At 49.1% G+C, this 11,345-nt stretch overlaps 1 protein-coding gene across 2 annotated transcripts; it reads left to right on the top strand.

Moving 5' to 3' along the window:
- Positions 1-3,841: 3,841 nt before the first annotated feature.
- On the top strand, positions 3,842-8,857 carry LOC120673285 (leucine-rich repeat protein 1-like). Of its 2 annotated transcripts, XM_039954057.1 has the most exons (7): positions 3,861-4,269; positions 5,158-5,229; positions 7,056-7,199; positions 7,485-7,556; positions 7,671-7,742; positions 8,245-8,310; positions 8,529-8,857. In XM_039954057.1, the coding sequence occupies exons 1-7, from the start codon at positions 4,061-4,063 to the stop codon at positions 8,596-8,598; spliced, it is 705 nt and encodes a 234-aa protein (XP_039809991.1). In that variant the 5' UTR covers positions 3,861-4,060; the 3' UTR covers positions 8,599-8,857. The 2 variants fall into 2 exon arrangements, with proteins under 2 accessions (XP_039809992.1, XP_039809991.1); XM_039954058.1 differs by lacking the exon at positions 8,245-8,310 and having other exon boundaries at positions 3,842-4,269.
- Positions 8,858-11,345: the final 2,488 nt, after the last annotated feature.

Raw genomic sequence — 11,345 nt, forward strand, 5'->3', positions numbered from 1 at the left:
GTGCGCCTTCCCTCCTCTTGACTTCACACCGCTCGCCGAGTCGACCCTCTCCCATCAAATCGAGCCTTCCTGTGCGCAAAATCGAGTTCCTCTGCTCCAAATCGAAGATTAAACCCCCCCAAATCGAGTCCCCGACCATCAAATTGAGTTCCTGGGAGGTCGCCGGCGACCATGGGCGGGCTTGCGCGTCCACGGCGATGGCGGCGAGGAGCGCGCCGGTTCCCGCGAGGTCACTGGTGACGATGGTCGCAGGCTCGCGCGTCCATGGTGACCGCGGTGAGCGGAGCGCAGGGGCTCCCGTGAGGTTGCCGGCGACGACAGCTGTGGGCTCGCGCGTTCACGGCGACAGCGGTGAGGAACTTGTGCGGCGAGATGATGAAGGCAAGGACCGTGGGTTCCTGCCGCTGCCGAGGCCCAAGGATGAGCTTGAGAAGCTAGACGACGTCGCGCTCCGCAGCTGCAAGGACGAGCAGGGGCTCATCCCTACTGACGCATCTCCGGCGTTGCCCCGCTAGAGCTTTAATCCTTGCCATGGATGAAACGATGTCAGCGCAGCTCAGCTCCACTCGTCACATCAAACATCCATCCATTCTGTAATGCTTATTATCGTTGTCATGTTGTTCATGGCAGTGACATCAAACATCCAGCCACAAAGATATTGATCACATCAGATCTTATCTACATGTAAGCATTTATTATTTGCTCATTAATGCATTACTCTATTAGCCAACTTAACAGCCAGTTCTATTAGGGCAAGTACAACGGTTAGCCGGCACCCGTAGATATGCAGATTTTTTTGCTAAAACACCCTTCCAGCGCTCATTAAATGAAGAAAACGAGCCACGCCGTCGTCTCGTTCGACTACGGCAGGGGCGCGTGCTCCGAAAAGCCAATCGACGAGTCCGCGCGCCCGTTGTACGATCCGATCCTGTTCGTCGTCGCCGCCGCGGATCCGATGCGCGCGACCATGCAGCAGGAACAGCGGCGGTGCAGGAGCTGCTCAAGCGGAGGTGCAGCGGGAGCGAAGGACCAAGACGGCGGCCCAGAAGCGGAAGGCCACGGGAGTGCTACTGCGGCGCCGGAGCAGAAGCGGAAAGCCACGGGGGCTCTGCGGCGGCGCCGTGCTTCCTTCGGCGCTGATCCTCGATGAGTGTGCGGCGACGTCGTGCTTCCTTTGGCGCTGACCCCCGCTGAATGGTTAGGAAGATGAACAGTACAAGCTAGCAAACAAGGGTTGCTTAGTAGTACTTGTGTGTTTCTGATTTTGTAAAATCCATAATAAAATAAATATAGGTCCAAATGATCTCAAATTTGTTTTGTTGGATCTGTCTTGTGATACTTTACATTTAAAAAATATGAATACTCATGCTACTATAATGTGTTTTTATCTATAGATTTATTTGTGCTAGGGTGTTTAAATGCATATTAAATTATGTATTGATCCAACAAAATGTGAAACAAAGTTTATTAGACTTCTTTTTAGATTTATATTTCAAAACTGTAACCTTTACTCTTGAAAAGTGTTTATTTTCTGCTTTTTAAACGTATTTCTTACTTACTGCTTGAATTAAAAAATGTCTAGTAAATTACAGAAAAATAATAAAATAGCAAAACCACTTTTTTCTTTGTGTAGATGTAGAATATGATAAAAATAAGTTTGCTATGTTTTCTGTTTGTTTATATACCTTTTTATGATTTAATGTGTTATAGGGCTTAAAATTTGCTACAAAGAGACAAGAGAATGAATGTTTATATATGTTTTATGATTTAATATGTTATTTATATAAGATTTATGTAAATTATTTGAATATATTGTGCATTCTCTAATCTATACAATAAAATAGCTACAAAGATCAACTATGCACTAGATCACTATGAATTTGTGTGTCAAAAGAGAAATTAATTACCCTGATGACAGCTCATTGTACAAGTACAAACTGTCTGTTTGTGACAAAAATATGGCAGCTGTCTGAACTGCTGTAGTGCCCCAGACATCTACAATGGCAATTATTATGCCGTCTATTGCTGGTTTATTGTGATTTTCGAGAGCAAACCGGGGGGCGACGGCCTCTGCCGTCCTCTCGCGAGGCGACGGCACCATCCCGTTGCCCGAGAGGAAGCGACGGCTTGGCACATCCGTTGTAGCAGCAGCTGTAAGATGATAGCGGCGACGACGGATCCTCTGCGAGTTCGTGCTCACGCTCCCGATTTGATGGGCAAATACTTTCCGCCCGCCCACGTTCGTCACGCCGCCCCGCCGCAACCGCTCCAAGCCAAGCCTCGCTGCTGCCCACGCCACGCTCGCCGGCAACCGCTCGCTGCTGCCCGACGGGTGCGGCGGCGGCGCCAGTGCTGGCCTCCGCACCAAGCCTCGCTGCTGCCGACGCCACACTCGCCGGCAGCCGCTCGCTGCTGCCTGCCTGCGGCAGCAGCCTGCCCTGCCATGGAGGAAGGTGGTCAGGGGAGCATGCAAGCACGGGAGAGAGAAATGAGTGGCTGAGAGACGAGAGAGATGAGTCAGAAATGAGTGGCTGAGAGACGAGAGAGATAGAGAGATGAGTCGGAGATATTTTTGACCCACTTTTACAATAAAACCCTTAGCTATTTTATAAAATAGCCTTTACAATTCATGTATTCTAGTTATCTGTTGGTCTATGTTTTTTTAAAATATACTATCATGTGATTTATTTGCATTCACAAATGATTTTTTCATGCCACAAACTAATACATAATGATCCATTCACATGTTTGATCACTATATTTCATGTGCCTAGAAATATATTAAATAGCCTTCAGATAGCCACAGTGACACACCATTATATAGGTTGTCTGTTCTGTCGTCTGCGTGCATTATTCTAGACATATACAGACGTCCTTATATGAGCAAGTTTTGTATGAAGGCTCAAGCTGATGTGGTCGATTCATTCCGCCAGCAGCCGGCTAAACCATTAGCCCTGCTCTAAGACGGGTCAACCAGCGCGTCTCATCCAGGTTTAACCAAACCGGTGGGAACCGGTCCGGTTTGACGGTCAAACCAGTCCGGCCCGGTTTCGGTTTGGGCCGGTACCAAATCGGTCCAAATTCAAAATTTAAATTTGAATTTAAAAAAAATGAAAAATTCCTAAAAATACTTCAAGGTGCGACGAATTTAATGGTGTCAAATTTTCTAAAAAATTCGTCCATTTAGTATAGTTTGTGGGCATATGAAGTTAAATTAAAAAAGAAAAAGAAAAAATGGGGCGGCCCATTAAGGCCCACCGCATATGGCGACCGGTAAACTGGTCAAACCGGGAAACCACTTTTAAACCGTCAATTTTTTTTGGTTAAAACACCTGTAACCGGTCAGACCGGACCGGTAAACCAGTCGGTATATCGGTCGGAACCGGTTACACATGTGCTTTTGAATTTGAATTTGAATTCAACCGGTTTCCACCAGTTTCCGGTCAAACCGGTCCGGTAAACTGCTGCCGGTGGTTGGTGGTTTGACCGAACCGGTCGGTTTTGTAAACCTGGTCTCATCTCATGTCGCCCTCCACTCGATTCCAGCAGGCGTGGGTAGGGGTGGTAATGGGCCATGGCCCTAATGGCTTCTTCACAGCCCAATAAAGTCCTTAAAATTTTTAGTTCAAAAATACATATGTTTAGAGCCCGGCCCTTTTAGACCCTGATCCTTAGATTTTCTAGTTCAAAATGTTAGTCCCTTTGCCACCCCTAGGCGTGGGTGGCCCAAGTACCCAACCCACCACCCAGGTGGGCCTCTGCTCCACCCCACTCCACTTTACTACACACAACAGCCTCGCCGTCTCGCCGACCCGCCCCGCCCCACGCGAGACGCGGAGCTGATATACAAAAGTGGACTCGGCCGGTTGGACTTCTACCAGCCACCACCCCCCACACCACCAGCGCCGGGCCGGGCAGGCAGAGAGAAAAGCAGCCAGACCAGACGTCTCGCGTCCCGTCCTCGCTGCGCTGCGGTCCCCCCATATCCTTCCGCTGCTGCTGCTGCGCGCCGTCGTCCGTCCGCGTCCAGATCCGGCCGCCAACCGATCCGGCCTCCCGCATGGCTGCGGCGGCGAGGGCGGCGGGAGCCCTGGCGCTGGCGCTCGTGCTCGCGCTGGCGGGGGCCAACTCCGAGGGGGACGCGCTCTCGGCGCTGCGCCGCAGCCTCAGGGACCCCGGCGGCGTGCTCCAGAGCTGGGACCCCACGCTCGTCAACCCCTGCACCTGGTTCCACGTCACCTGCAACCGCGACAACTGCGTCACGCGCCTGTGAGCCTCCTCCTCCAACCTCCTCCGAGGCTATTCCTCGTTCCCGCTCATCACCCCTGCGGCCCGTCTGAGTTGGGGCTGTGGCTGTGGGCGGCGAGTTGGATGCCTGAGCTCGCGCGCTTGTAGGAGCTACCGGTCACGTCTTAGCTGTGTTGATTGATTGATTCCCATGTCCCAACTTCACTAGAGTCGTTCATTGGGAAAACTGCTGTAGATGCGACCTGTTAATTCGTGGATTTCTTACTGTGCCTTTGACTCGCTGAGCTACAAGCTTGTTTTGATGAGAAAGTCGGTGATCAATTGATGAGTTCCTGAACTCCTCAAGTAATGAAGTTAGTGTGTGGCGGCAAAAGTAATGAACTCCTGAAAGCTTAGTTTGCAAACTGACTTGTGAAGTTAGTGGAGCTGAGTTTGGATGTGTGGTCTAGATTATCCTAAAGTGATCAGAATAGGTTAGTCTGCCAAGATTCTGTGCCTCGTGAAGCTTAGTGAGTTAATTAGGGGATTGCTAAGGTTGTGTGGCCAATGAGGAAGGTGGTTGGACCTTTTAGATAGAAGAGGCTGTTAAGGCCCAAAAGTTGCATACATATTAGCTACTGTGTTGAAATGTTTGCTACCATTTCAGTTCACCATAAAATCTCGCATTGTCATTCCCTCTTTGGTGTTTCAGTTGGATTGGTATGTCCACCTGTCTGCCAGTTATGTGATAACATAGCCGAAAGGAAAACTCCATAGATAACACACTGGTCAGAATTACATAGTATTTGTGAAAATCGAAGACATACACAATCTGTAGAAAACCTTTGGATGCCGTGCTTGCATGGTATGTCTTTCAAATTTCATAGTAGCACCTTTTTCTGATTGTTGCTATGATACCTCTTTGAACAGAGATCTTGGTAATTTGAACTTATCTGGTCATCTGGTGCCTGAACTTGGGAAATTAGAGCATCTGCAGTATCTGTAAGTTCGTCTTTCCCAAATGGCTTATACCTTTCTAGTTGTTGTCAATAGGAAGTTGGAACTTACATTCATTCTTTTGTTCAACTGCTTTGGGCATATAATTCTGTATGATTTATAAATACTGTTATGCCCATTGAAATGGCCCATGAATCAATTTACTTGCAAACACCAATACTTGTAGTTTTGACCGTGACTGGTATACAAGGCATGTTCTCATAAAATCATGTGTTGTTCTCTGCACATGGGAAGTACCTACTATATAATAGATGCTTTCATAAATGCAACTTGTAAGAGCTTTGTTAGAGTTAATAAGGCCTTTGTAATTTGTACCCATATAGGCCTTTTTAAAAAAATTTATGTTCTATAAGCTCCATAGTCAGTTTTGAATTTGGCAGTCTGGACTTTTTTATAATCAAATATTATAGTACTACTGTTAATGTTAATGGAATTCGAATCCTATTTGTTTTATCCAGCATTTTTATCAAGCTGGTAGATGTGAACTTTTAAGAAAGGAAATTGATTGTGGGGACATGGCTTTACTCCTAATGAGAAATGTACCTTGATATGTTTACAGTAAAAGAAGACATGTCATGCCTTAGGCCCTGTTTGGGGGAGCTGCAGCTTCTCCAAAAGCTCTACTAGGAAAAGCTCCATTTGCTTTTCTAAGAAGCTGCTTTTCAGAGAAGCTAACCATGTTTGTTTGGGGGAACTTCTGAAAATGCGCTTATCGGCACGAGAGGGAGCTCGGGCGGCATGGCCGTCAGGGCCTCAGGGGAGGGGAGCTCCAGCTGGCCACGAGCCTCGGCCGCGCCGCCTAGGGGAGCTCACCCCGCCAGGCCCGAACCTCGGCCGCCCCGCCCAGGGGAGGGAGGCCGCGGCGACGGCGGCTGGCGAGGGAGGACGCAGCGGCCGCGGCGGGCGAGGGAGGATGCGGCGGCAGCGACTCGGGGCGAGGGAGGATGCGGCGGCCGCGGCTCGGAGCGAGGGAGGATGCGGCGGCCGCGGCTCGGGGCGAGGGAGCGCCGCCCCTGGGAGCTCGTCCTCCGCGCCGGCGGGAGCTAGTCCTCTGCGCCCCTCTCGTCGACCTCCTTCACACCCCTCCGCGCCGGCGGGCGGGCTCATCCTCCTCCGTCGCACCAGCAGTTGGAGCTCGAGTGGAGGCGGGCGGAGCTCGGGTCGAGGGTGGATCCGTCGGGCGGAGCTCGGTGGAGGCGGCCGGCGGGCGGAGCTCGGGTGGAGGCGGCCGGAGCTCGAGCAGACGCAGCCACCAGCGGTTGGAGTGGGGGAGAGACGAGGGAGAGAGTGGAAGGGAAGGAGAGGCGAGGAGACGAGGAAGGGGGCGGAACCGCAAAAGCTCGGGAAGCTCCTCCGTTGTTGCTTCTCTCTTCTAGTGTAAAATGAGCTTTTCCAGCTTTAGGATTGTGAGAGAAGCAATGCCGTTTGGGGGAGCTTCTCGCTTCTGGAGCTTCCCGCAGTCGCAGAAGCTGGGAAACGCTCCCCCAAACAGGGCCTTAGTTATGCTATAGAAAAGTATCCTTATCATACTTGGTTGATCAGGTAGATAGGAATCCTTTTTCCATAACTCCCTAGTATACTAGGACCATCCTGAAACCTGTACAAGATTTATGCTTATAATGCCTAATTTCAATTTTGAAAGGTAGGTAGGATCTATTTTCTATAACCTACAAATTTGGCCATGTTCTATTTGTTCACAGTTATGGTATAAATGCTTGATATGCTGATGTTTTTCACTTAGTTTGACATGTGCCTGCCGGATGATTCATCTCAGTTACCTGTATCAGTATTGACCACATGCATTGAAACAGGGAACTTTACAAGAATAACATTCAAGGAACAATCCCACCTGAGCTTGGTAGCTTGAAGAGTCTAATAAGCTTGGACTTGTACAAGAACAACATTTCGGGGACAATACCTCCTGCCCTTGGAAAGTTGAAGTCCCTTGTATTCTTGTAAGTTTATTTTCAAATGCTGTTTACATAATGTAAAAATAGCTACCATATTATAGCAAATAATCGTGGATTTGGTGCTAGTTTTGTTGAAGATGTGCATCCCGTCTTTTTTCTTTTAAAAAAAATGTGTTGTCCTATGGTGGGGCAGGCACAGTGCTGTTCATAATTAGGGGTAGTTGCACATATGTTGAGCTTTAACTGCAGCTTTGGCCTCTATGGTCATTAATCTAGTAATGTTTGCTATGCTTTCCACATCATCATGCTGACAAATGGGTGTGCTTGTAGGCGGCTCAATGGCAATCGTTTGACTGGGCCAATCCCAAGGGAACTGGCTGGAATATCTAGTCTCAAAGTTGTGTAAGTACATATCAACTTCAAATGTTTAGTGTTCTATCACTCCATATCAATGTTCCATTTGGCAATCTACCTTGTTCTTTGATTTTTTAATATCTTGTTCTTTGATTTTTTCAGTGATGTTTCAAGTAATGATTTGTGCGGAACAATTCCCACCTCTGGACCATTTGAGCACATTCCTCTGAGCAAGTAAGTTTGATTGCCAATTTTCATATATTGGCATACTTTATAAAGATAAACTACACCTCAAAACATTTAGGCTCCCTGTGCCAGTACGAGTCCATAAAGTTCATCCATTAGCTAGGTTTAGTGTCCACACTTGTTGTTCAGCACCATTATACGGCATTTTGTTTGTATTTGCACTCATTTGTAGTTTATCCTCAAATAACTAGTTCAAGGTTCGCTCAATGTTATATTTTTCTAAACATGTCTTGATATTTTTTTAAAGAAAAACTAGAGGTCCCGGACTTTCTCTTTTACTTTTAGATGACTGATTCGAAATGATATGCCTAGAATCTTATCATATCAATCTGAAAGGACATATTGGTCCACAAAAAGATTAGTCTATATCTTGTCTACTTGGATGCCCTAGTGTCCTGCACTCGCCCTAGTGGCTTTACTGGAATTTGAGAATAGTTTACGTGATCAATACATGTTCCAAGCACTTGTTTTCTGTCCCCACTATGTGCAGGACATCTTTTTTTGGTATCCATTTTCTTTGGTTGGAAGTACTGAGTGATAGAATGCTGTCGACAAGGTATTGTCCTTTTCTTTCTGGACATAAGAACAGTCAAACAGAAGTGCTTCTCTATCCTGGAGAACGTAGTCTCCAGCTTGCATAGTTGCATTATTTTTTTTTACAGTGGTGCATGTTTTACTTCTCTTAAGCTTATTTTGTGTAATTTGCAAGAAACTAATCCATGTGTTTTCCTAAATAAGTAACTAGTTTGCGTTATGTTCCCCCCACACCCACAGCTTTGAGAAGAACCCACGTTTGGAAGGGCCAGAACTACAAGGCCTGGCGGTATATGATACCAACTGCTAGAGGGCAACGCGAACAGAAAATTGGCTAGAAAGAGAAATGGGCGAACAAGGTTACTGAAGATCGGGTGATATAGATTATGTTAGGTCTGGTTCTGCTGCCACTCTGTAATCCTTCCTGCATAGCTCTTATTTGCAACTTGCTGTCAGCAAGTTGCTGTATGTTTTATCAGAATGCTTTCTGTCCGTGAAAGTAAACTTGGAACTGCTTATTACGACTGAAATGATATCGTCATTTACCCTGCCACGAGTTTTAGCTTCCACGTGTTATATGAACCAAATTTGTGGGAAGTACAACTCATTGTGAACTAGTCTATACCTTTTTTTTTTGCGGGTAAAAGAGAGCTTCTATACCTGACTGGACAAAGAAGGATGACCTTGCTATTGATCAACTGAGATTTTTGCCCAGTGGTTGAAATCGTGGCACAAAAGAAGCTGGTTTTGGACTAGGATGATATAAGAAAAGCTGGCCAGTACGCCGAGTCACTGAACAAGCGATGCTGATTTTTTGATTTGTGGTAACTGGTAGCTGATAACCAATGTCTGGTGGTGTCAACACTAAGGTAGTACCAGCAGTTCCTGAAGTTTGTGATCTTGAAGTTTAAGGGAACCTGCTGTTTAGTGTTTACTGCGGGGTGCGGGCTAAACATCATCTACTCTTATTGGCCTGACTTGACCATCCAAAGTTTGCCAACGTAGCTGCACTTGTCCTGTGGATGATCGTTGAATCGCTAGTAGGTACATGATGTAAAACTAAAGTTGAATTGGTCTGGCAGCTCCTTGAATTGTTCATCTTACTTGCTGACCAGATGTAAGTTGGTGAATCAAGTCACCACCAGAATACCACACTGATAGTGCCAACCTAACCTGCCAACCGAGTAAATTTTAGGAACGGAGGAACTACAGCATTCATGCTAACATGTTGCTGCTGCCGCTCTCTGAATCACATGTTGGTGGTCGATGTGACACTGACTCGGTGTCGCTGAACTGATGCAGATCAGGTTGGGTTGTTGCAGTTAGGCTGTACTCTAAATTCATACTCTAAAAGAAATATTTTATCCTGTTCAACAATATTCTCTATTCAGTTCTTCCGCGTCTATTCATACTCTATATTCATCATCTATACCAACTACCTACCGCGGGACCCACACGTCAGTTTCTCTCTCCTTTTTTTTTATTTCATCCGACGCCCTCCTCCTTCCCCATTCTCTCTCCCCTCTCTCTCTTCCCCTCTCCTCTGCTTTCTCCGCCGCCGGCTCCTCTCCTCCCTACCTTGCAGGCGGCGGTTCGGCGGTCCTGGTCCGTGTCGTCGCGGCCCCCCCTCCACCCCCTCCTCCTCCCATGCGCTGCGCCACCGGAGAACGGCTCCAGGCAGGCCGCGGCGACCTGCCGGCCTTGCACCGGGCGGATCCGCGCGCTCGAGGTCTGGCCGCGGCACCTCCGCCTCCGGCCCGTGGCGCGGAGGCCATGGCGCGGCAGCGCCCCGCCGGCCAGATCCGGGGCCTGCGTGCGGCGGCGGCCGAGGCCTGCGCGCGGCAAGGGGCCTCCAGTGCGCGAGGCCATGGCCGGCGCGCAAGCTCGGCGACAAGCTCCGCGGACGAGCGGCGGGCCAGAGGCGCGGAGCTCCGGCAGCGGCGGCGAGCACGCGCGCGGTGGCGTGGGCGCGGCGGCGGGCGCGCTCGCGGTGGCGTGCGCGCGACGCGGCGGAGCGACCGCGGCTGGGCGGCCCCTCCTCTCTGCTCCTCCTATCTCGCGCGCGCGCAGCAGCAGCAGCTTTGGGTGGCGGCGCGCGTGCAGCAGCCGTGGCGACTGCGGCCCCTCTCCGCCGGCTCCTCCGACGAGCTGAGTTGACCGGCGGCGAAGAAGGTGGACGGTGCTCCCTCCTTCCGTTCCGAGCCGCGGCGCGAAGTTGGGGTGGTTGGAACCCGACGGCGATAGCACTCCGTCCATACGACGCTGGGAGTTGCGGACGGAAGGACGAACGCTAACTTAGCGTATCGCTTACAGGCCCCCGGAGCAGCAGTTTTTGCGGTAAAACGAACGGTAAAATCTCATACCGGATGGGATAAAGGTCCCAGTGCGGACAGCCTTAGGACCCAGCAGTAAGCGGTTGCTGTATCAGAACGTCCTCAGGCAGGGTCAGATATCTGGAGAAAGTGAACGCGTCCTTGTCGTGTTTGCGCAGGGTTTCACCAGGTAGCTACTGTACACTACAACTTACAGCAAGGAGGAACCGAGAGAGCAACTCCTCTCTAAGTATGCTTGTGTTGGAATTATGGGCTTGGCCCATTTATTCTAATCAATGCAATAAAAAAATTCAAAGCCCACTATTAAATGCTAGGGAATCAATTGCTTAATTTCGTATCGGGAATTGAGGAGGATCTTAACCGACTTAAAAGGTGGATCCTGTGTACACCACTTGTGAAGCCGGTAAGATGAGGTCGGTGAACCACATGCCCGCTCGCTTGCCTCGTCGAGCCCGACAGTGATGACTGGAGAATCTTGGTCTTGACCGTTACTAGTAACTGATAGCAGTGATTCACCAGTAACTGCCTATATAAACCAGGCCCTCCACTCATCCTTACACTTCCTTAGGAGACCTCTCCCTTCCTACTTTCGGAACCAAACCAGGCCCTCCTCCACTCATCCTCATCCTTACACTTATGAGACCTCTCCCTTCCTGCTCTCGGAACCAAACCAGCCCCTCCTCCACTCTTCCTTACACCTTCTTAGGAGACCTCTCCCTTCCTG

This window comes from Panicum virgatum, chromosome 5N, assembly GCF_016808335.1.
Source record: "Panicum virgatum strain AP13 chromosome 5N, P.virgatum_v5, whole genome shotgun sequence".
Taxonomy (NCBI): Eukaryota; Viridiplantae; Streptophyta; class Magnoliopsida; order Poales; family Poaceae; genus Panicum; species Panicum virgatum.

What these genes read in the sequence shown, in the direction of transcription:
- LOC120673285 (XM_039954057.1), top strand. Translation starts at nt 4,061, where the DNA reads ATGGCTGCGGCGGCGAGGGCGGCGGGAGCCCTGGCGCTGGCGCTCGTG. An exon ending in GAGCACATTCCTCTGAGCAA is followed by an intron (nt 7,743 to 8,244) that starts GTAAGTTTGATT and finishes CACTATGTGCAG; the next exon opens with GACATCTTTTTTTGGTATCC. An exon ending in GATAGAATGCTGTCGACAAG is followed by an intron (nt 8,311 to 8,528) that starts GTATTGTCCTTT and finishes CCACACCCACAG; the next exon opens with CTTTGAGAAGAACCCACGTT.